Source organism: Leopardus geoffroyi, chromosome B3 (genome assembly GCF_018350155.1).
Source record: "Leopardus geoffroyi isolate Oge1 chromosome B3, O.geoffroyi_Oge1_pat1.0, whole genome shotgun sequence".
Lineage (NCBI taxonomy): Eukaryota > Metazoa > Chordata > Mammalia > Carnivora > Felidae > Leopardus > Leopardus geoffroyi.
In genome coordinates, this window is record NC_059337.1 from 22,007,403 (window position 1) to 22,032,871 (window position 25,469).

The 25,469-nt window shown below is 41.7% G+C and overlaps 1 protein-coding gene across 2 annotated transcripts in view; it reads right to left on the reverse strand.

The window, feature by feature from the left end:
* OTUD7A (OTU deubiquitinase 7A) overlaps positions 1-25,469 on the reverse strand; it is a 370,683-nt gene that overhangs the window by 146,749 nt on the left and 198,465 nt on the right. For both annotated transcript variants that reach the window (XM_045448891.1, XM_045448890.1), the window contains 2 exons: positions 7,534-7,627; positions 5,441-5,595 (listed from right to left, as the gene is read on the reverse strand). In XM_045448891.1, the coding sequence (XP_045304847.1) occupies positions 5,441-5,591 (151 nt within the window). In that variant the 5' untranslated portion in view covers positions 5,592-5,595; positions 7,534-7,627. The remainder of the gene's footprint in view (positions 1-5,440; positions 5,596-7,533; positions 7,628-25,469) is intronic.

Sequence of the window (25,469 nt, forward strand, 5' to 3'; positions counted from 1 at the left end):
AAAATAACATGTACCATAAGTTTAAACAACAGCCACAGTCTCAAAACATAATCTTCATAATGTCAATCCAAATTTACTCATATACAAAAACAAAACAAAACAAAACAAAAACCAGAGACATCTCAATAGCAATACTGAAATGAAATTGTTATTGGAATTATTTGACAAAGACTACAGAGCAGTTATTGTACATGTTTTACAACAGGAGAAAAAATACAGAGTCTCAGCAAATAAATGGAAGATATAAAGAAGAATCAAGTGGAAATGTTAGAAATAAAAAAAATTGGGGGGCATCTGGGTGGCTCAGTCGGTTAAGTGTCTGACTTCAGCTCAGGTCATGATCTGACAGTTGCATGAGTTTGGGCCCTGCATCAGGCTCTGTGCTGACAGCTCAGAGCCTGGAACCTGCTTCGGATTCTGTGTCTCCTTCTCTCTCTCTGTCCCTCCCCTGCACTCGCTCTCTCTCTCTCTCTCTCTCTCAAAAATAAATAAATAAACATTAAAAAAAGAAATAAAAAAAGTTTCAACAACCCAAATAAAATAATTCATTGGATGGGTTCAATAACAGAATAGAGATGACAAAGGAAATAGTAAATATATAAACAGAGCAACAGAAATAATCTAATTGGAACAATAGATGTAAGATTGAGAAAGAAAGTGAATAGAACTGCAGTGAATTGAGAATGGTAGTAAATTCTAAGACTCATATCAGCTGAGTCTCAGGAGAAGAGAAAAACGTGGATTAGAAAAATCTTTAAATAGGGGCACCTGGGTGGCTCAGTCGGTTGGGCGTCTGACTTCGGCTCAGGTCATGATCTCACAGCTCCTGAGTTCGAGCCCTGCATCAGGCTCTGTGCTGACAGCTCAGAGCCTGGAGCCTGTTTCAGATTCTGTGTCTCCCTCTCTCTCTGACCCTCCCCCATTCATGCTGTGTCTCTCTCTGTCTCAAAAATAAAAATAAAACATTTTAAAAAAATTAAAAAAAGGAAAAATCTTTAAATAATGGCTGACAGCCTGGTTTAGTATTAGAAGGCAATCAGTATAATCTATTTTATTAGCAGTTTAAAGAAGGAAAAAACACTGGATCATATCAATTGTGTAGAAAATGCATTTGAAAAAGTTAACATGTATTCACGATAAAACTCTCAGCAACCTATGAACAGAAAATACTTTCCTCCACCTTATGAAGAACTATCTACAAGAACATACAGCTATTTTACATAATGATGAAAGACTGATGGGGGACTGCTCCCCCCCCTAAGATCAAGAACAAGGCAAGGATGCTCTCTTTCACCATTACCATTCAACCTTTTCCTGGAAGTCCCAGCCAATGCAATAATTCAAGAAAAATAAACAAAAGGCATACATATTTGAAAGGAATAAATAAAACTCCCCCTATTCAGAGATAACATGACTGCCTATGTAGAAAATCCAAAGGAATATACACATGCATGCACACACACACACACACACACACACACCCATGCATGAGGGTGTACACATACACATATACCCTAGAACAAATAATTGAATTTACTAAGATTGTAGGATACAAGGGCAACACACAAAAATCAGTTATATTTTTTGATACTAGCAATGAACAATTAGAAACTGAAATTAAAAAAAATACCATTTACAGTACTTCAAAAAAAGGCCTATATATAAATCTAGCAAACACATATAGGATTTATAGGCTAAAAATTACAAAATGTGGATGAAATAAAACAAAGAAGTCCTACATAAATGTAAAGTATGGCTATGCTGACTTCATAGAGTGTAAGGCAAAACATAGGATTTACAGATTTAACATAATTCCAATCAAAATCCCAGCAGGAAATTTTATAAACAGACATAAGCTAATGCTCATATTTATATGGAAAGGCAAAGGTAATAGAATAGTTGAAATGCTTTTGAAAAAGAAAAATAAGATTGGAAGCATCATGCTGATTTTAAGACTCACCACAAAGCTATACTAATCAAGATGGCAAAGTACGGGCAGAAGAATAGACATGTTGATCAATGGAACACAATCAGCATCAAGAAATAGCTTCCCACAGATACATTTAGTTGGTTTTTGACAAATGTACCAAGGCAATTCAACAGAGGAGGAAGGATAAGCATTTCAACAAATGGTGTTGAAACAAATGGACTTCCATATGTATACAAATGAACTCTCGCCCAAATCTCACGTCATACAAAAATCCACTCAAAATGAGTTGGAGACCTAAAGTATAAAACTTTTATAAATTTTTAAAAATGTTTATTTATTTTTAGAGAAAGAGAGAGGGAGAGAGACAGAGCACGAGCAGAGGAGGGGCAGAGAGAGAGGGAGACACGGAATGGGAAGCAGGCTCCAGGCTCTGAGCTGTCAGCACCGAGCCTGACACAGGGCTTGAACCCATAGACTGAGAGATGATGACCTGAGCCAAAGTCGGATTCTTAACCGACTGAGCCACCCAGGTGCCCATAAAGTATAAAACTTTTAAGAAACCATCTAGGAGAAAATCTTCATTATTGTCATGCAAAGGCTCTTAGACATGTCACCTGAAATGTCACCTATGCAAGAAAAAAATAAATTGGACTTCATCAAGATTAAAAACTTTCACTCTGCAAAGGAAACTGGCAAGAGGATAAAAATTCAAGCACAGACTGGAGGAGAATATTTGCAAATCTCATCTCTGACAAAGGATGATATTCACGGAATATATACAGAACTCTCAAAATTCCACTGTAAGAAATCAAATAACTCCATTTAGAAATAGGCCAAAGAACTGAATGAACACTTCAAAGAGAAGATACAGATAGAAAATAATAACAAAAAACTGAACATCATTGGCCAGTGGGGGAATGAAAACTAAAGTGATAAGGAAATATCCATACACACCTATGAGAATCATGAAAATAATGATAATGAAAAAAGAAATACCATTGCTGGTGGAAATGCAAAATGGTTCAGCACTCTGGAAAACAGTTCGGCAAGTTCTTTTAAATCTAAACATACAGTTACCATATGAACCAGCAAACCCCACATCTCTGTGTTCACCCTGGAAAAATTTCAACTATGTTCACAAAAACCCCGGTTCTCAGATGTTTATAGCACTCTAGTCATAACTGCCCCAAATGGGAAGCAGCTGAAATGCCCTTGCACAGGTGACTGGAAAGCAAACTGTGGTTCATTTCTAGAATGGGTAGCACTTAGCAATAGAGAGGGACAAACTCCACACACAACTTGGATGAATCTCAAAATAATTATGCTGAGTGAACAGAAGCCAGTTTCAAAAGATTAGGTTTTATGTGACGCCATTTCTATGGCACTCTTAAAAGAGACAAAGCTAACATGACAGGAAACAGAGCAGTGGCTGCCAGTGAATAGGGTGGGAGAGGGCATGGCCATCAAACAGAGCAGAAGGGTAGACTGGGGGTGGGGAATGAGGTGATTCTCTCGTCTGAGAGTGGTAATAGTAACATAAATCTATGCATGTTGGGGCACCTGGGTAGCTCAGTTGGTTAAGTTTCTGACTCTTGATTTCAGCTCAGGTCATGATATTACATTTTGTGGGTTTGGGCCCCGCATTGTTCTCTGCACTGACAGTGCAGAGCCTGCTTGGGGTTTCTCTTTCTCCCTCTCTCTCTGTCCCTCCCTCAGTCTGTTTCTGTCTCTCTCTCAAAGTAAATAAACTTAAAAAAAAATAAATCCATGCATATGTTAAAATTCTTAGAATTGCACCCCAAAAGGTCAATTTTTCAGTATTTTCATTTAAAAGATAAAATTAAGGAAGAAAAAAGCTGACAATTCTCATTTTCTATTTAAGGCTGTCTAGATATTAAGCACAAGGTCAGTGCCAGTTACCGAGGCTGCAATGACAAAGGGGATCTTCTTCAACTGTTTTTATTTGTTTGTTTTTTTTCTTCAACTGTTTTTTGAGCCTCTGCTACACACAGGTCACTCCACTAAGCATTTGACATCACAGCTTCTAATGCGTGTAATCACCCTGGAAGGTGGGTTAGGCTCAATATACAGAAAAAACTGAGGTTAAGGGAAGAAAATAATCTGCCCTACGTGTCACAGGCAGTAAGTGGCTGGATCTGGATTTGGCCCCAGCTCTCGCTGCCAACCTCATTCTGAACCTGCCTCTTTGCACTGCTGCTTACTTCAGAGCAACGGAAATGCAGGGAGAGGATGTGACTACTGGGAGGTGAAAATCACACTTTGATGTATGTATGTCATAAATGTTCAGTAAGCATATTTTATTCTGAACCCTGAGTTTGTCTGACATTCTGGGAGCTTCAGGGAAAGTTAAAAATTGCACTGTTGCTGCTTCCCTATTGCCATTTTCTCAGAACCCTTGAAGAGCTGGCTTTTAATTTTCACCAGGATTGAGTGGTAACCTCCACCATTCCCACAAATGTAGAGTAACCCACATCGTTTCCTAAGTGAATTAAGGGATGACAGTGATTTATGATACTTAACCAAGTCTTAGCTAATTCCATAAACAGTGGCTTATACATTTGAAGCCAAGGGTAATCATTTAAAAATTCTCTCACGCATTTGTTTGTTCTGAGAAATTGTAATAGGCTCTTCCCACCTTTTACCCCACCAAACACACACACACACACACACCCCACAAAGATTTTCAAAATACACAAAGTAAATCCATTTTAGAGGCTGAGACAGAAATTGCACATTTTTCATGTAACAAATGATATCTACATGTATGGCTTGATGATGAATTCTGCCTTCTTGCGTATGAATTATTACCACCTATTTTATTGGCTGCTAGGTGGTTTTTCTTCATCAAAAACTTTGGCCTAAAGTACTTTTGTCTCAGTGAAGATAGAGATGAGAAATGTTCAGGTCTTAGGACGCCTGTGTGGCTCTGTTGGTTAGGCAACCAACTTTGGCTCAGGTCATGATCTCACAGTTTGTGAGTTTGAGCCCTGCGTTGGGCTCTGTGCTGACAGCTCAGAGCCTGGAGCCTACTTCAGATTCTGTGTCTTCCCCTCTCTCTCCCCTTCCCCTGCTCATGCTCTGTGTCTCTCTGTCTCTCAATAATAAATAAATGTCAAAGTTTTTTTAAAAAAGAAATGCTCAGGTCTCCAATAAAATGTTTTCTTGAATGTTCTATTATTTCTGCTCTATGGAATATATTTACTTTAAAAAAAGTGATTTCTGATAAATTGACTCAATATCTTTAAGCTTTAATGCAAAGCAAAGCCTAACTAATAATGCCTTTTGCACTATTACTGTAGAATTGAGTAATCTATTCCATACTCAAAATAAAGCCAAGAATAACAAAAATAATTTCATCCCCCCCCCTACCTTTTTTTAAGAGTCCAGGTACCACCATTGTCAGGCAACAAAAATCTTCTTATCTTTTGTCACCAGGTTGCAAGGTAGTTAGGGCCAAGAGAGTGGCGTGGAATGAGGAGGCTAGCTTACCTTCCAGCAGGTCTCTGGCCAGACCAGGTTCTGCCCCCGTGGACCGAACAAAGTCTGACAGGACTGCGTCCATATCAAGAGTCATAGGATCATGTAGAAGGGCTGCCCAACACTCAGCCGAGGTGGGGTTTGGAAGCAGGCTAGAAACCATCCATCTGCAAGAAAGAAGAGGGAAGCCACAGTGCTGTAAGTGGGGATGTAAGTGGCAAAAGTGCACGTGAGTGAGAACACACAGAGAATGGAGAGAAGCCATTTTTGCCTGTTTGGGATAAGTGCTCCATTCTTCATGTAGGACACTGAATAAAACTCAAATCCAAGTTTCATCCCTCTGAGTGCACCCTATGAGAGAAGGGGGGGCATTATGAACTAAAGTGTTTCTGACCTTACGTTCTGTTACCTCCAATGACAGCTGGTTGAAAAGAAGATAGAGGGGCGCCTGGGTGGCGCAGTCGGTTAAGCGTCCGACTTCAGTCAGGTCACGATCTCGCGGTCCGTGAGTTCGAGCCCCGCGTCAGGCTCTGGGCTGATGGCTCAGAGCCTGGAGCCTGTTTCCGATTCTGTGTCTCCCTCTCTCTCTGCCCCTCCCCCGTTCATGCTCTGTCTCTCTCTGTCCCAAAAATAAATAAACGTTGGGAAAAAAAAATTTAAAAAAAAAAAAAAGAAAAGAAGATAGAGTAGATTCTTTACAAAAAATCAAACACCTGGAGCTCCTGGGTGGCTCAGTTGGTTGAGCGTCCGACTCTTTGGCTCAGTTCATGATCTCACAGTCCTCACACTGGGCTCTGCGGTAGCAGCGTGGAGCCTGCTTAGGATTCTCTCTTCCTCTCCCTCTGCCCCTCCCCTACTTGTGCTGTCTGCATCTCTTTCAAAATAAATAAATAAGAACTTAAAAAAAATCACTCCCTAAGTACACGTTGATTGATTTGGAGTTACTGTTGATTTCCAATCCTCTTCCAAGTTACTCAAACATGTAACACTTCCACAATGTAACTGTGTCACCCACCATATCCCAATTACAGGCTTTATCAGTGTGCCAACCCACCCCCTCAGCTCTCACCCCCCACTTGGCTCTTAGGAAGGAGTCCACACAATCCAGAGTTGACTGAAATACCAAACTTGCTGAGATGTCTGCTAAGCTATCTGTCATCTTTCCAAGAACCATGACAGTCACAGTAACAGCCGAACAAAATTCATAAAGATGCTAGATTTCCCAGGTGGGATAATCCTGGTTAGAAAGGTACAACAGATATCCTGCAGCCTGACCACAAGAGGCACCAGCCAAATGCTGGAGGAAAGCAACCAGCACATGGCATGTGAGGCTCACACTGGTGAACCGGTGCTGGGCCAGTGGTAGATACCTGGTTATGGCTGATAAAATGGAAACGTATCCCTGTGTTTGCATACATAAGGGGTGGGCAAGTTATGGCCCATGGGCCACCTGTGACCCCCATCTGTTTTTGTAAATAAAATTGTATTGGAACACAGTCACCTCCATTCATTTACATGTTGTCTCTGGTTGCTTTTGCACATGGCTGAGTTGAGCAGTTAACACAGAGACCACAAGGCCCACAAAACTAAAAACATTTACTATCTGGACTATTACAGAAAGTTTGCTGAGACCACTGTGATGTTATACTGATATAAAAGGCCATGGAAAATTTTATACTGGCATAAAGTAAGCATATAATTAAGTATACTATTAATTTTACCCATTGTGGGGTGAGTTCAAATCCCATGCTATTGCTGAGTGTCCTTTTCCTTCTTTCCAGATAAACACCACTTGGATGCTCTGCTCTGTGGGCCAGGTTCTCTGACAACTGCTGCTGCTTTGGAGCCAGGCACGCTAGCCTAACCTGAGCCCCAGACCTGCCACTATGGGGAGATGTGACATGCTGTCTAACCTCTTTGATCCTCTTTGTGTATTTGTAAGGGGGAATAAGCTCATCTAAGGTTCAGGACTATTAGGATGGGGGATCAGACAGGGAGATGGGTGACCTCAGAGATGTTCACTGTTTTTACACTATCTTGCACATGGCTCTTAGTTGGGTGGAACTTTTGGTTGGTGTTGCTGGAAAGAAAGAAAACTATTTGACCTGATGTATATGGTACCAATTAGGAGATTGCCTTCTTCCTTCTCTCCACGTACTGGAGCCTTGGCTGGTGGAGCTCCTCTTTTGTCACTTCCACCTGGGGGGCAAATCAGAGAATAAGAGTATGTTATTCTTAATTGCAGACAGAGCTGAAGGCTTTGCTTCTTGTCACATGAGGCTGCATCTGAGACATGGTCAACAGTCTGTGGCCCACTGCTGCCTGACTGGGCCCCACAGGCACCTGCCTACTAGCAACCATCAGCCCCTGCATCCAGGTGGCTTCTGCAAGGGAAGGGGTACCTCAACTTACTTCATTTTAGTAGGTATCCATATTTCAATGAGTATCCCTTTCACAGTACAGAGCTGTTTTATTTTATTTATTTTTTTCAACGTTTATTTATTTTTGGGACAGAGAGAGACAGAGCATGAACGGGGGAGGGGCAGAGAGAGAGGGAGACACAGAATCGGAAACAGGCTCCAGGCTCTGAGCCATCAGCCCAGAGCCTGACGCGGGGCTCGAACTCACGGACCACGAGATCGTGACCTGGCTGAAGTCGGACGCTTAACCGACTGCGCCACCCAGGCGCCCCAAGAGCTTTTTTAAATCCTGCTACCAACACCCAGTTAATACATTTAACCTTAGCTGTTTTTTTATTGTGAAAACATATATAACATGAAATTTACCATTTTAACCTTTTTGAAGTGCACAGTTCAGTGGCATTACCATTCACACTGCTGTGCAAATATCACCACCATTATCTCTAGAACATTTTCATCTTCCCCTGTACCCATTAAACACGAACTCCCCATTTCTCCCCCATCCCCAGCTTCTGGCAACCACTGTACTACTTCTGTTTCTGAATCTTACAACTCTAGGTATGTCATACAGGTGGATCCTATAATACTTGTCCTTTTGCGACTGGTTTAGTTTGCTTAAGAGTAATGGCTTCAAGGTTCTTCTGTGTTGTAGCAGGTCAGAATTTCTTTCCTTTTTAAGGCTTGTCTTGGTCTCTTTGGGCTGCTGAAACAAAATACCACAGACTGGATGATGTAAACTAGAGACATTTATTTATCACTGTTCTGGAGGCTGGGAAGTCCATGATCAAGGTGTTGGCAGAGCCAGTGCCTGGTGAAGGCCCACTTCCTGGCTTGCAGACTGCCTACTTCTTGCTGTGTTCTCACAGCAGAACTCACTAGAGAAAATGAACTCTAGTCTCTCTTTCTCACAAGGACACTAATACCATCATGGGGCTCCATCCTCATGACTTCATCTAGACCTCATTACCTCCTGAAGGCCCTGCCTGCTAATATACCACATTGGGGGTTAGGGCTTCAATATATATGAATTTTGAGGGGACATGTAGATGCAGTTCACAACAAGGCTGAATAATATTCCATTGTATGGATATGCCACCTTTTGTGTATCTGTTCATCTGTAGCTGGATGCCTGTGTTTCCACCTTTTGGTCATTGGGAGTAATTCCGTCAAAATATTTTTACGCTCATATAGGTCACCGTGCTGTGACCATGACAAGCTTTCGCTAGTGTTAGAGTGCAGATTTATGCCTACTACCTCCTTCTTTGTACCTTGTCCTCCATGCAGAGATTAAAGAGTGGGTTTAAAATACACCTTTTTTTAAACCACATTCAAATATAACCATTTGCATGAAAAGAAGTTACTCTGCCTATCCCCTGAAGACTTATTTTTTAAACCTCATACCCCCACCCCACCCCACCCCACCCACTGCCACCAAAGCCTCATATTCAGGCACTGTGATGACAGGGGCGGATGGGCCATGGGGATATAGGCTTCTGGCCACCTTGGCCACCCTCACCCTGTTGCCCCATGCCATCTCTTCAAGTGCACTGCTGAGTCCCTCAACCTACATTTCATGGGCCCATGTACCCATACTGCCTTCTACTCTTGGTGTGAAGTTCAGGGGGATCATGCCCTGGCTCTGCAATCCTTCTCATTCCTGTGCATCTTGGCCGTGGGACAGAACTCCTCTGAGGGTCTCACCCTGGGAACAGTGGTGTGCGAAGCTGTTCTCACTCTGACTTCGTCTTAGGAGAGGCGGTGCAGCATGGGAATAGAAGATTGGTCCAGGATTCAGTCTCTTGGTGCCACAGTTGTCCCATCACTACTGCCTGTATGGCCCCAGGTCTTTGACCCCATGAATAAGGACAATATCTGTTGTAATATCCCAGGGTTGGACTGTCTCAGAAAAGAGAGAAGAACAGTTTTCCAACTGCTATGTGAAAACTGATAAGAAATGAAACTCAGGTTCCTTCTGCCGTCTTAACATGTGTGTGCGTCTACCACTCTTTGGCTTCTGAGCAGCCCCATGAGAGAGACCACGGTGGGTGAAGTGCACAGCTGAGGGGCAGCACTGTCTCCCTGAGGGCTTCAGAGACGAGTCTTTTTTTAAGTTTATTTTTATTTATTTTTGAGAAAGAGATAGAGAGTGAGCAAGGGAGGGGCTGAGAGAGGGGTGGACAGAATCCCAAGCAAGCTTTGTGCTGTCAGCGCAGAGCCCGATGCAGGGCTCAAACTCATGAAGTATGAGATCATCACCTAAGCAGAAATTAACAGTTGGATGCTTAACTGACTGAGCCACCCAGGTGGCCCCAGAGACGGGTCTTAACAGGCCCTGTGGGGGATGGCCCATTGCCAGCTGGTCACAGACCAGCAGGGCAGTGGCAACTGCCTGAACACCAGATTCCTGCCTAGGCATTTTTCTAAAAACTACTTGGTTGAACATCCTCTGCATGGAATAGGTATTTTTATTACTCCTCTTTATGAGTGAGGTGATGGAGGTTTGGAGAAGGGAAGAGCTGGGGTGGGTGGGGGGGAACACTGCAGAGATGTGCCTGGTTGCCACATGTGGTCCTCTTCCTCTTGCTCCCAGAGTGGTCGGTGGCCATTCACCTTCCTCCCTTCAGGCAGCAAGGCTGGGCTGACCATGGGGTCCAGAGGCCCTTCCCATGCTGATCTCTCTCTCCTACAGCAGCCTGGCCCTGCCTGCCCCTCTTCCAGACCCTGGCCCTCTGCCTCCCAGGCAGGATTCCTTTCCCTTGATTCCCTGAGGTCATACTCCTGGGAGAGCTTCCTGCACACTCACAAGTATGCTCTCTTGGCTGGTTCTTACTGAAAATGTTCCTCATGTGGCTCCCTCAGAGTCCAGCTTTGTTGTGACAAGGCTGTGTGCCTGACCCCTGTCCAACCTCCCAGCTGTGCTCTGTCCCAGCGGTGTTCCCTTAATTCCTGTGACAGTGTAAACTATCATGCCACCCTCCACCCCCAACATACTAGAGGGGACAAAAGCAACTGCCATAGGTCTTTTTAATATCTGCATATTAAATGTGGCTCTCTGCCTCTGTGTCTCTTTGTTTCTGACGTGGGTGCATGCGTGTGTATGCATGCGTGTGTACGCACACGTGTGTATACACGCACACAGGAACACACGTCAGATGTGGAGGGCTGGGGGAGGAGCTCATCCACTGGTGGAATCACAGGGGCTGATTCTGATGTGGGCGGGGTGGTCCTATTCCATACTTTGGGAAATACTGCCAAAACTGGAATATTGATAAAATGCACTATCTGCATATTTCATTACACATTAGGCTTGTGTTCGTTATTAAATAGGAAGGTTAATGTGAAGTTTAAATTATAAGCTCCTACTAACCAAATGAAGCAAAAACCATCCAACTTCCTAGAAAGCACTCCATACATTTATTTAAAAGAACTTTGTTTTGGGGCACCTGGGTGCTCAGTGGTTTAAGCAACTGACTTTGGCTGAGGTCATGATCTCTTGGTTCATGAGTTCAAGCCCTGTTCAGGCTCTGTGCTGACAGCTTAGAGCCTGGAGCCTGCTTAGGATTGGATTCTGTATTTCCTCTCTCTCTGCCCCTCTCCTGCTTGCGCTCGGTCTCCTTCTCTCTCAAAAATAAATAAACATTAAAAAAAATAAAAACACTTTGTTTTGGTTTAGTTAATTAAATATGGGCATGAGTATGCGACTTTGTTCCCTCCCCCTCAAGGGGCTGAGTGGGGAAGAACCCTCCTCCTTAGCTCTCCCCATCCTAAGTGCCCTCCCTGAGGAGGCTGATGGCTGATGGCAGATGCATAACAAACAATGGGGAATGGCTGCTCTATCAGGCATGGCAGGGTTTGGTGGGGTTTACAGGAGATTAAGTGAATCACAGTGTCCATGAAAGAGCTCTGTAAACAATTAGGAGCTGTACAGATATTTAAGATCATCCTCTTGTTACTGGGGGTCAGAGCCAGGCCCTCTGGAACAGTGATTCTCAAACAGTGATTCCTTAGAAGGGCAGCAACAGGATCCCCCTGGGAGCTTGCTACAAATGCCCATTCTCAGGCCCCACCCCAGGCCTGCTGAATCAGAATCTCTGGGGGTGGGCCCTGCCAATTGGTTTGACATGTCCTTAGGGGATTCCGTCCTGTGCTGAAGTCCCAGAACCACTGCTCTCAGAGATGTGAATTTAGCTTGCTAATGAGCATTTCTAAAAGAGGCAAAAATAATGATACAGCATTAGAACCAACATGGTGACATTTTTCCCCTTTATAATTGTCTTTTCTTTTGTTGATTTCTGCCTTCCCATTTCCCTAACCAAATTTTATTCCCTTCCTTCTTCAGCTGAAATACAGAATTGGTCAGATTTTCAGAACTCACACCTCTGATCAATGAACTTCCTGTTCTGCCCACTGGCTCCTGAGACCTCCATCCAGGGCAGCCCCTGATGAGGCTCCCCCTCCTTCCCAGTTGTGCTCACTGTCCTTATTCATCACTTGGAGATGTCCTCTCTGGCCATACTAACCCTGCTGCACAGGCTCACACAGAGCTCCCCTCTCCCTGCACAGCCCAGGCGTGCCTCCAGTATTCTGTTTTGGAATCAGTGTTCATGCTGCATGGGTGTTCCTGACTTCAATACCACATTCTGTCCAGTAATCAAGATGCCTGAATTCATTTATTATTCAAGCAATGAGCATTTATTAAGTTGCTATTACCTTTAGTTGCTATTCTAGTGAGTGCGTGAGGCTCAAACACAAGGAACCGTGAGCTCTTTGGGCTCTCCCAGGAGCTTCCCAACAAGCAGAGAGATGCACAAACAGGTGGGGGCCTTAGAGATTGCTGGATTTGGGCCATTGTGCAGTGCAGGGATTGGTCTAACTAGAGAGAGGAAGATTTCAGGAAAAAGATGTAGCCAGGATAAAGAGTAAAATTGCATCAGGATCTATTTTTCATTAATTTCATTTCAGTGGAGCCTAAGTAAAGCACGTCTCAATTGGATTTGTCAGCAGATGTTATAACCAGAGACTGGAAGGCAGCAAGACAGGATAGAGACCCAGACTCAGAGATGGAGGTGGAGGCTGGCAGTCTGACCACTGGAGACAGACAGAGGAAGACCTTGGGGAGAATGAGTGCCTGAGGGTTATTCTCCACCCCAGAACAGCAAACAAGCTAGTCAATGCCTTGCATGTAATTGTCTGTAATGTCCGTTTATTCCAACAGAGGGCCTGCTGTTTGAGTGCCCGAATCCAACTTCTTTCTCCTTTAGCCTCTCCAGGCTTCTCAGTGCCTGGCACCCAGCAGGGCCAGGACTAGGATGAGGAAGGTGAGACACTTGCCACAAAACTTAAGGTGCTGCAAAGATCTTGGAAATCAAGTGCTACATCAAAAAAATCAAACTTGGGGCTCCTGGATGGCTCAGTTGGTTAAGTGTCCAACTTCAGCTCATGTCGTAATCTCACGGTTCATGGATTCAAGCCCTGCATTGTGTTCTGTGCTGACAGCTCAGAGCCCGGAACCTGTTTCCAATTCTGTGTCTCCATCTCTCTCTGCCCCTCCTCCACTCACTTTCTGTGTGTTTCTCTCTCTCAACAATAAACATTAAAAAAAAAAATCAGGGGTGCCTGGGTGGCGCAGTCGGTTAGGCGTCCGACTTCAGCCAGGTCACGATCTCGCGGTCCGTGAGTTCGAGCCCCGCATCAGGCTCTGGGCTGATGGCTCAGAGCCTGGAGCCTGCTTCCGATTCTGTGTCTCCCTCTCTCTCTGCCCCTCCCCCGTTCATGCTCTGTCTCTCTCTGTCCCAAAAATGAATAAACGTTGAAAAAAAAATTAAAAAAAAAAAAAAATCAGGGGCACCTGGGTGGCTCAGTTGGTTAAGCGGCTGACTTCGGGTCAGGTTATGATCTCCTGGTTTGTGGGTTGGAGCCCGGCGTCCAGCTCTGTGCTGACAGCTCAGAGGCTGGAACCTGCTTCGGATTCTGTGTCTCCTTCTCTCTCTGACCCTTCCCCGCTTGCACTCTGTCTCTCTCTCTCAAAAATAAATAATAAACATTAAAAAAAATTAAAAAAATCCAACTTAGTGAAAGAATATTCTTGATGAACACATTTTTTTCTTTTTTTTAAATGTTTATTTATTGTTGAGAGAGAGAGAGAGAGAGAGAAAGAATGTAAGTGGGGGAGGGGCAGAAAGAGAGAGGGAGACACAGAATCAGAAGCAGCCTTCAGGCTGAGCTGTCAGCACAGAGCCCAACATGGGGCTTGAACTTATAAACTGCTAGATCATGGCCTGAGCCAAAATTGGAGGCTTAATTCACTAAGCCACCCAGGCACCCCATTGAGCAAAATTTTAAATGAAGGCAGGATCATTATGGCTAACTCTTTCTTTGCCTCAGGCACTGATTTTCAGTTTGTTTGAACCAGGATTCAAATAAGGCCCATGGATTGTTCACTGGTCGATAGGTCTTTTTTTTTTTTTTTTTTTAATTTATAGGTTTTGCCTCCATCTTCTTTTTTCTTCAGTTTGTTGACAAAGCTTGATAAAATCTATTAAAAATAGTTTATATATAGTTTTCTATCTTTTCCTTAATGCTTCGGGATTTTGAGTCTTAATTTAAATTTTTTTCTCATTGCCAGATTATAGAGAAATTCACCCATGTTTTCTTCTACTAATTGAAAGGTTTTATTTTTTATATTTAAAATTCTTTTTTTTAATTAAAAAAATTTTTTGTAAACATTTATTTATTTTTGAGAGAGAGAGATAGAGCACAAGCAGGGGAGCAGAGAGAGCAGGAGACACAGAATCCAAAGCAGGATCCAGGCTCCAAGCTGCGAGAGCCCGACGCGGGGCTCAAACTCACAGACCGCGAGATCATGACCTGAGCCGAAGTCGGCCACTCAACCAACTGAGCCACCCAGGCACCCCTATATTTAAAATTCTAATGCAGTTGGAATTGATCCTGGTGTATCAAGTGAGGAATGGATCCAATTTTATCACTTTCCCTATGTCTGTCTAGCTATTCCAACACCGCTTACAGAAAAACCCATCAGTGAGTAAGCACCACTGATTTCAGATGCCTCCCTTATTGTATGCTAAATTTGCATATGCAGCTGGGTCTATTTCTGTATTTTTTGTTAGATATATGCCTAGGTATTCATAAAAGGTATCTTTTTTCCCATTATGTGTGTTAACTGGTTATCATATTTATAAACAAAGCTATTGATTTATGGGTGTTAAATTTTTTAAGTTATTTCCTGTGTGTGTATATATATATATATGTATGTATATTTTGCTTTTAATTTTATTTTTTATTTTTTTAATTTACATCCAAATTAGTTAGCATATAGTGCAACAATGATTTCAGGAGTAGATTCCTTAGTGCCCCTTACCCTTTTAGCCCATCCCCCCTCCCACAACCCCTCCAGTAACCCTCAGTTTGTTCTCCATATTTATGAGTCTCTTCTGTTTTGTCCTCCTCCCTGTTTTTATATTATTTTTGTTTCCCTTCCCTTATGTTCATCCGTTTTGTCTCTTAAAGTCCTCATATGAGTGAAGTCATATGATTTTTGTCTTTCTGTGACTAATTTCACTTAGCATAATACTCTCCAGTTCCATCCACGTAGTTGCAAATGGCAAGATTTCATTCTTTTTGATTGCCGAGTAATACTCCATTGTATATATATACCACACCTTCTTTATCCATTCATCCATCGATGGACATTGGGCTCTTTCCATACTTTGCCTATTGTTGATAGTGCTGCTATAAACATTGGGGTGCATGTGTCCCTTCGAAACAGTACACCTGTATCCCTTGGATAAATACCTAGTAGTGCAATTGCTGGGTCGTAGGTTAGTTCTATTTTTAGTTTTTTGAGGAACCTCCATACTGTTTTCCAGAGTGGCTGCACCAGCTTGCATTCCCACCAACAATACAAAAGAGATCCTCTTTCTCCGCATCCTCGCCAACATCTATTGTTGCCTGAGTTGTTAATGTTAGCCACTCTGACAGGTGTAAGGTGGTATCTCATTGTGGTTTTGATTTGTATTTCTATGGCTGTTAAATTTATATTCTGCTATTTTACAAAATCCTAATGTTTATAGAAATTTTTCCAAAGCTTCTTTTTCTAGTTATACAATCATATCAAATGAAAATAGAGATTGTGTTACCCCCTTAATTTTCAATTCTTAAGCCTTGTTTTCTCTTGCCTGATTGAGTTGACTAATTCAATATAATAGTAAATATTAATAGAAATAATGGGATTTGCTTTACTCCTAAGTTTAGCAGGAATAATTTTGGTATTTCCACATTGAGTAAGATGGTGGCTCCTGGGTTTTGAACTATCTACACATACTCACATGCCCATACATATGTTTAGATAGCATCCATATGCCTTAATAAGTAAGTGGTCTTGTCATGAAAGGATGTTGACTTTCACTTTCTTTTTTGTTAAGCTCTATTAATATGATAAATTCTATTAATGGACTTAAATATTGAACTTTACTCATATTTCTGGAATAAATCTTTTTTAAAATGTTTATGGGGGGGGGATACAGAGCATGTGCAAGTAGGGGAGGGGCAGGGAGAGAGGGAGAGAGAATCCCAAGCAGGCTCCACATGTACCCTGGAGCCTGACATGGCGCTTGATCTCATGACCGTGAGACCCTGACTTAAACCAAAATCAAGAGTTGGACGCTTAACTGACTGAGCCACCCCAGCACCCCTGTAATAAATCTTTAATAATCCATTGGTATTTCTTTTTTATGTTGCTTTTGATTCAGTTTGCTAATTTTTATTTAAAATTCCTACATCGATATTAATGCATTAGCTTGATACATTTTTTTTAATTTTTATGTGCAATCTGTGTCAGGTATTATAGCCGTTATACACAAAACAAAATTAGAAGCTAATTTTCCTTCTCAATTCTCTTGCAATAACCTAAGTAGCATTGGGGTCATCTGATATTGGAAGATTAGACATTCCCTCTGTTCTTGAGGCTTTTTTGGGATAAACTCTTTTACACCTTCTCTATTTTTTTGATGTTAATAACTCTGTTTAGACTTTCTATCTCTATAGGATGCAATTTTGTTAGACTGTATTTTCCTACAGATTTATCCATTTAATCTTGAGTTTCAAATTTATTTGAATGGAGTTGGACAATGAAAGCCATTCTTCCCATGAGTCTAAATTCTGTCTATGTCTAAATGAGGAAAATAACTACTACTTGCTGGGTGCCTACAATGACATTGACTGTATTGGATGTTTTATGGGTGAGCTAGCTGTAATACAGACAACTTTACAAGGGAAAAAGCTTTGTTCCCTTTTACTGAAGAGCAGACAGCTCAGCAGCAGACTTAGGAGTCTCACGCAGATCCACTTTGATCCAAAGGTCACCATTCACCTTCCCTTTATAATAATGGTACAGGGGTCTTCAACTGTTCTCAAGTCGAAATGTCTGGTACCTTTGAAATATATTATGTGTGAAGATGCATGATCAGAAGCAAAACATTTCCTTAGCTGACACTCAATTATACCTTTTAATGATTTTCTCACGGTATGGAAAAATGGAAGAAAAGTCCCTCCTAAAATTTATAAATGAATGAATGAATGAATGAATAAATAAATATGTACTTATTTTTGAGAGATGGAGAAAAAAGAAGCAGGGGAGAGATAGAGGGAGACAGAAGATCCAAAGCAGGCTCTGTGCTGACTGCAGAGAGCCCAACACAGGGCTCGAGCTCGTGAACCACAAGATCATGACCTGAGCTGAAGTTGGATGCTTAATCGACTGAGCTTCCCAGGTGCCCCTAAAATTTACATTTTTTGGAATAGTAGTGAGTATAGGATATACTGAGGTTTTCTCTTGTGTGCACTGAAATGATATATTCATCAGTGAAATATCTGATTCTTCAGAGTTCTTAATACAAGAGCAGATGTACAGCTGTTACCATGTTCAAGGCTTATGATCTCCCAAGATTTATAGACTGTTCTTTCTATGTCACTTCCTGCCTTGAACTAACATTAAAGACTCTAGGCGATTCTTAAAGAATTTACAAGGAATAATAGCCACTAATTTTGACAATAATATTTGCACATGGAAGTTAATTTTTAAGACCATGAGACAAACCCTTATTGTGACTTGTAGAGAGCAGCTCCATCCTTGCAACTGTGTAATGTGCCCACACCCTAGAATGATCACCTTCCAAGGGAACTTGGATGTCAGAGGCATGATCTCATCCCTGCAAATCAGCAGCAGGCTTTCCTGCACAAGTCCAAGCCTCCAGCACTGGAATGCCTGTAAGACTCCCTTGCTTTGCAGGATTTATGTTTTTATTCTCCAGGCTCACAAATCTAGCTGTTACACTGGAATAAAATATGAGTCGTACCAGATCAGTGTGCCAGCAACAGGGTTTAAAAGGATCCGAACAATGCACTAATCGAGTTTATATTTATTATTAGTAGTAACTATATTACTACTACTAATAAATAGTATTAGTAATATAAATTACTAATAAATAAATTAGCATTATATTATAATTAGTATATATTATTACTCTTTATTTCATCATTTTATTCAGCTCTCCTTCTGGGAAAAGACATGTTTTCTATTAGGTTAAAAGAGCCTAAAGGGTCAAGCCCTTTCCATGTCCCTCTCCTTGTCATCATGATACAAAAGGAACCCTTTGAACACTGCATGTATGTCCTGAGCTGCTACCTCTGTCTATTTGCCTCCTTTTCTCTCTCAGAGGGCTTCCCTAGAGGGCAGAATTCATGTTTTATTTGTCTTAATATCACCATAAATTGGAGTATACCAGAATATTAAATCTAAGTTCCTACTCCATTTTGATGGGTAGACATGAAAATAACCATAATTCATCTTCGACTGGGATAAATACTATTTATAAGCAAAATTATTAGAATACTATAGAGGAACAGTTCTCTCTGACCAACAAAATGAAGAAGGCCAAAGGAAGATGAGTTTTTCAAAAGGATTAGGAAGACTGAAAAGACATTTCAAGCTGGATGAGCACCACAAGCAGAGACCAAGAGGCACAAACACATTTACACATCCAGGGACAGGAGAGACAGTGGGCACAGAGACTGTACATAAAGGTTAGGGTCAGACCCTATGGGATGTCTGGATAAGTAGCTGGACTCTAACATGAGGCCAGTGGGAAGCCACTGGGAATTTCTAAGGAGAGAATAGACATGTGCTTGAGGAAAACAAAGACACAAAAATTTGGTAACCAAGTGGAAAAATGGATCAAAAGCATATAAAGAAATGGGAAGGTACCCATTCATTTTCTTAGATGTTGCTCGGCTTATATCCATTCCTCTACTGCTGGTAGAACCTTGGTTTATCCTGCAGCAGCAAAGAACCCTTGATTTTCAGAGAAAACTGAATTCCTAGCACCGGGGGATGAATCAAAATGGGTCAAAGCCAGTCATTATTACTCTTTTCCCTTGATCTGGGAATCACCAGTCTTGATGTAGCCATAATGAATGATTCCATCTACTGATGGAAACAGAAGTCAACTGCACTGAGTTTATGAGTTTTGGGTGGGTTTATGCTTACCTGATAGAAGGGGATAGGCTTAACTGTAACAGTCCCTTCTTACTTTGCCTTTCCTCCTCCTTTCTTAAGCAAGGAAATGATATCTGCAAGTATAACCATCATCCTGGGACTATGAGGTAGAAAGCCAGAGGACAAGACCCAACATGCAAAGATGATAGAAAGCTTATCCCTGACGGTATCAGAGAACATTTGCCCCAGACCCAGACCACACCTCTGGACTTCCGATTATTTTTCTCATATAAATAGCTATTTGTTTAAGCCAAATAAGTCAAATAATTGAATACCTGTAGCTAAACTTATTAGTTGCTACATGAAGGTAGAATAATTCAGATGTCAGAATTAGAAAAGAAGTAACAGAAAAGAGAAAATCATAGGCCAGTGTTATTTATAAACATATATGTAAAGTTTAAAATAAAAAAGATTAGCAAATGAATCTGAACTGTAGCAAAAGACAAAAAAGACAAAGAAGGGGCCTGGCGCAGTAGCACCAAGTATCTTGGATAATGGTGATGAAGGATAAATGGAGATTTAGGTAGAAGGATAATAGTCTGTGGGAATTTCTGGAGCTGCCATGTGGCCATCCCTGGAACGCCTCACTCCTGACTCACACGAGAGTATGAGTCTTACTAAACCCCCTATTATTTCTTCTCTCTGTTACTAACAGCCAAACATAATTCTAATGCCAATGTGCTATATTAACAAATTCCAGGAGAAAAATTATATGGTTATCTCAAAAGGTGCCAAAACGTCCACATTCATTCATTATATCAACTCAAAACAAACCACGAATTAACAAAGGGATTTGATCCTGGGAGTGACATCACTAGGATGGTAACCTAGGTTATTCTGACTTCACTCCCCTTCGCAAGAAAAACTAACAACTATTCAAGAACAAGACAATACTGAGAGAATCTTAGAATATGGGGGGGGGCGCTTCACCCCCCACCCCCTGCAGCACAGAGAGCAAGACAGACTGCATTAGAAGGATAAGTGAAGCAGCTCCGTGTTAATCACATCGCCTCAGCCCCAGGCCAGTGTAGCACCACTGAGAGGTCTCCCTTTATCTTCTGGTTCCTCCAGTGGGAAAAGAAAACCCAGGGGGGACAGCCAGCTGGCCCAGCATGGGGGTTACTTTGCTGGAGTCCTTACTCTGATCCCACACCACGGGAATTACAAGGGAATCTGTAGGGCTCAAACATTGTGAATCTGACTGTCCCAGAGAAGGGGGAGGAGCTTGCAATCATCAGCAAATGAATCCAAACAGTACAAAAAGAAATAAAAAGATGAAAATCACGTTGGCAGACTGAGCTCATACCTGCAGTGTTCCAAGCAGCAATCCCAACCAGTGGTTTTGTTCATCTGCAGAACTAAGTTGGGGATGTGTGGAGGGCACACTGACCTTGGAACTCAGCAGGGTGCAGATCTGCCTGATTTGGTTCCTCAAAGGAGGAATTTTGCCAGCCCCAGGGTTTGGGTTGCCCACGCTCAGGCAAGGAGCTGAATCACAGCCCCATGTGTTGTGGAGAGTGTCTTCCAGCCCCATCTGGGGCTAGTGACAACTTTGGAAGCTGTGCAGCCCAGCTGTGTTTGAGCCCAGAGGTGAGCAGACAGAGCCGAATGCCCCAGAGCAAAGCTCTACCAGGCATTATACACCTGCCGGGGGATTCATTCACAGCCAAGGCTGAGGGTAGCTCCTGGCCCTTCCCAACTGGAGTGCCTCTCTGGGAAGTGGAGCCTGGAGCAGCCCCTATCACCCCTCCCGTCCAGGCAAAGGAGCTGAGACACAGCCCCATCCACTGTGGAGAGTGTCTCACAGCCCTATCTGACCAGAAGGGCTGGAGACAACTCCTGGAAGTAATCAAAAGTATGAACTTCCAGTTATAAGATAAATAAGTACTAGGGATGTAAGGTACAACAGGATGACTATAGCCAACACTACTGTATCATATACAGGAATATTTTTTTCCTTTTTTTCTTTCTTTTGTTTTTACCATATCTATCCAAGAAGATGGATGTTAGCTGAACTTATTGTGGTAATCTTTCCACAAAATATGTAAATCATACCATCATGCTATATGCCTCAAATGTATATAGTGATGTATATCAATTATTTCTCAATAAAATTAGAAATAAAGAGTAATGATCCCCAACTTATAAGACTTGTCCCTACCTAATAATGAAAAGTTTAGAAATAATTCTGTCAAAGTTCAGAACAAAGCCGTGACTAACTATTAGAACATATGTGAACATTTTAAATGGCTGGAACAAGATCAACATACAAAACCCAATACCTTTTCTACATATCAGCATTAGCCAATTAAGCACTAAAACAAATTTAAAAGATCCATTTTATATTAGCCAACACCAAAAAGAAATTCTTATAGTTAACTAAGGATAACATAACAAAGTGAGAGAAACCTTTTTGTTTTTGCTTTTGTTTGCAGAATACGGTCTTTATTGGAAGAGAAAAAGAAAAACAAATGACTATATTTTCAAGATGCCAATCCCCATATTTATAATAAATTCCATGCAATCACAACAGAAGTCTTATGAAAGTTAACAATTTCTAAAACTTAGAAGAATAAAGAAGTAAATTCTAAGATAACTTTCATAAGGACCAAAGTGGTTGCAGAAGTTTGTCCCATGTTGTGTCAAACATAAAAGTACTGTGGGGTACCTGGGTGGCTCAGTCGGTTAAGCATCTGACTTCGGTTCAGGTCATGATCTCACAGTTTGGGAGTTCAAGCCCCACACTGGGCTCTGTGCTAACAGCTTAGAATCTGGAACCTGCTTTGAATTCTGTGTCTCCCTCTTTCTCTGCATTTCCCCTTCTCACACTCTGTCTCTGTCTCTCTCTCTCAAAAAGAAGAAATAAACATTAAAAAAAAATTAAGTACTGTGATTAAAGCAGCTTGGTACAGGGGCAGACAGAGTCACATAGACCAATGGGGGAGGGCAGGAAACACAGATATGTCTCCATTTGTGCATGTGTGCATGAGTGTGAGGGAGAGAGAAAGAATGAAGAGGAGGAGGAAGTCAAGAGGCAGAGAAAGGGAGGGAGGGAAGAGAAAAGGGAACCAGGAAGAGAATTTGCTATATGATTATGGCAGGTGCTGTTAATTTTTGATCTAATACCCATTCCCCTTGTTAGTTCATAGCTACTTGCTTTTGTTCCTGGCTGCAATGTACTCAGCCCCATATAATCAGTCATGATTGGTCTAAGCCAATCAAGACAATTCTCATTTCTGCTTTACCAGCTTTTCTTGCAGCTGAAAGTATCCAGATAACCAGTTTTTTTCCCTCTCCACAAGCCCTAAAATTGTAAAAAGAAATATGCTAGGCTACTTTAAGTGAACATTTTGCTTTTCTAATAAAAGGGGCATGCAGAGAATTCTCCATTCTTCTCACCTTGAAAGGGATGCAAAAGGAAAGCTGTGCCAGCCTGTGATCATGAGGGAAATGTAAAGAGAATTTGAAAGGTGCTGCCCTGACATCACTGAGGAGCCAGCCCAAGGCGAGCACTGACCGCAGACTCTCTGATGAGTGAAAAAAGAAGATATCTAGTTAACTTGTTAACTTGACTGTCATTCGAGGTTGACGGCATGGCTATCTGATAGAATGATAAACAGAGAATTTCCTAAATTTGTGGAAATCCAGTGAGGACAGGACAATACCATAAAATAAGGTAGCAGTACATTTGGAAAAAATAAAATTAGGCTTCCCACATTATGCCATTTACCAACAAATTCCACATGAGTAAAATACATACAGATAAGAAATAAAACTATAAGTGCACCAAAGGAAAGTGTAGGTGAGTATGCTTATGACCTTGAGGTAGGAAAGTGAGCTGCAGGACCTGCTTGAGGTTGACCACATCCCATTCCTCTTCCTCAGGGAACACATTTCCAGATTATACTACATGGTCCCCATGCAGCTGTGTGTGGCCATGTGACTACATTCTGGTCAATGGAATGTGACATGGAAGTGATGTGGGCCATTTCTAGGACTGGCCCCAACCCCTCCCCACATTGGATCTTTCGCTTCTCTCTTATCTCTCACTTGCTACCTCACTAGAGAGGATTCCGTGGAGAGTCTGAGACCCTGAGTGATGAAGCATGGAAGGCACATGGTATTGTGTGAATCTGGGCTCTCCATGCAGTACATTGGGCTGACATGGAGAGAAATAAAGCTGTATTTGTTTCAAAGCACTGGGATTTGGGGGGAATGTTTTTTGTAGCATTTGGCCTGTCCTGATAAATACAGGAACCCTTCTCGAGGCAAAAAAGCCCACAAAAGAAAAATTTGATAAAACTAATAATAGCAAAAATATAAAATCAATAAACAAACTTCCTAATGACAAAAAATACCATAGGAAATGTCGAAGTTATATAGTAGAACAGAAGATTTTGAAAATTATATAATAAATAGGGGTTGGCACTCAGAATAGATGATGAAACACTCCAAAATAATTAGATAAAGATACATCGACCAATAGAAAAGCAGCAAGTTAGAATACGCAATTGAAAAGAAACGACCCATCAGCATGTGAAAAGATAATCAACCTTAGTTAATAATGAGGAACTTACAAATAAAAGTATAAAATAACCATGAATGATGCCTATCCACCCCTAAAAAAATTAAGTTTGAAAACATGATTCCTGGTGAGGTGAATTGGGTAGTTTTTTACACTGCTATAGGTAGTATTTTGGGCTAGTGGTGAGGTCAGTGGAGGGCATTTTTGTTTTCAGTATCTAAATTAAAAATTTTTTTAAGTTTATTTATTTATATTGAGAGAGAGCAAGAGAGTGAGAGAGAGAGAGAGCAAGCAAGAGAGAGAACAAGCACAAGCGGGGAAGGGGCAGAGAGAAAGAGAGACAGAATCCCAAGCAGGCTCTGTCCTGTTAGCACAGAGCCAGACATGAGCCTTGAACTCATAAACTGTGAGATCAAAAGTCAGATGCTTAACCGACTGAGGCACCCAGGTGCCCCAAGTATCCAATTTTTTTTATGTGCATACTCTGTTTAACTCTACAATTCTGCCTCTCAGTATCTTCCTTAAAGTCAACCTTGCTCATGTGCATGAAGAAGCATGTATAAGGGTGTTCCTCGCAGCACAACTAGAAATATAAAAAACAATCGTTTGTTAGTAGGAGGATGGTTCAATCAAGTATGACCCATCTAGAACGTGACCCGTGATATAGGTGTTAATATGGAAATTTCTCTAAGGCATATGAGAATATCCATGTATTACAGTGTGATTTACAAATGCAGAAAGGAAAAAAAATCTCTTGTAGATAAATGTCTGCAGGAGGCACACGTGCTATGATTGTGATGGCCTCTCAGCAGTGTGGGGCTGTGGGAGGGAGTGGAGTAGGGTTTTTACTTTTACTTTATGGCTTTCTAAGCTCTTTGCCCGTGTGCTCAGGTAATACACTATATTTATTTTTATTTTTTTATTTTAGAGAGAGAGAGGGAGAGCGAGCAAGGGAGGGGCAGAGAGAGAGAGACAGAGAGAGAGAGAGAGAGAGAGAGAATCCCAAGCAGGCTCCATGCTGAGCACCCTCAATGCAGGGCTCAATCCCATGACCCTGGGGTCATGCCCTGAGCAGAAATCAAGAGTCAGATGCTCAACTGACTGAGCCATCCAGGTGTCCTGAGTAATATACTATATTTTAAACAATGTTTTCCACTGAAGCTATTGAATAAAATATGCCAGACGTGACAGGACCTGAATTAAAACATGGACACATAAATGAACAAGAGAAGAACAGAAAGATTTGGTTTGGTTGGACACGTGCTGAGTATTGAGAAGCAAAGGAGATAGTGTGCAGAGCACAGATCTTGGAGAAAGCTAGAGACAATTTTGAATTTCAGCTCTGCCATTCTTTGCAAGTGGGATCTTTGGGAAGTCACTAAACATTTTTGAATCTATTTCCTCATCTATACATGGGGAAGATGCTACATCTTTCTCATAATTTTATAACGCTTAACAAAAGTTAAAAATCTATCTATCTATCTATCTATCTATCTATCTATCTATCATCTATCAGATTTCTCT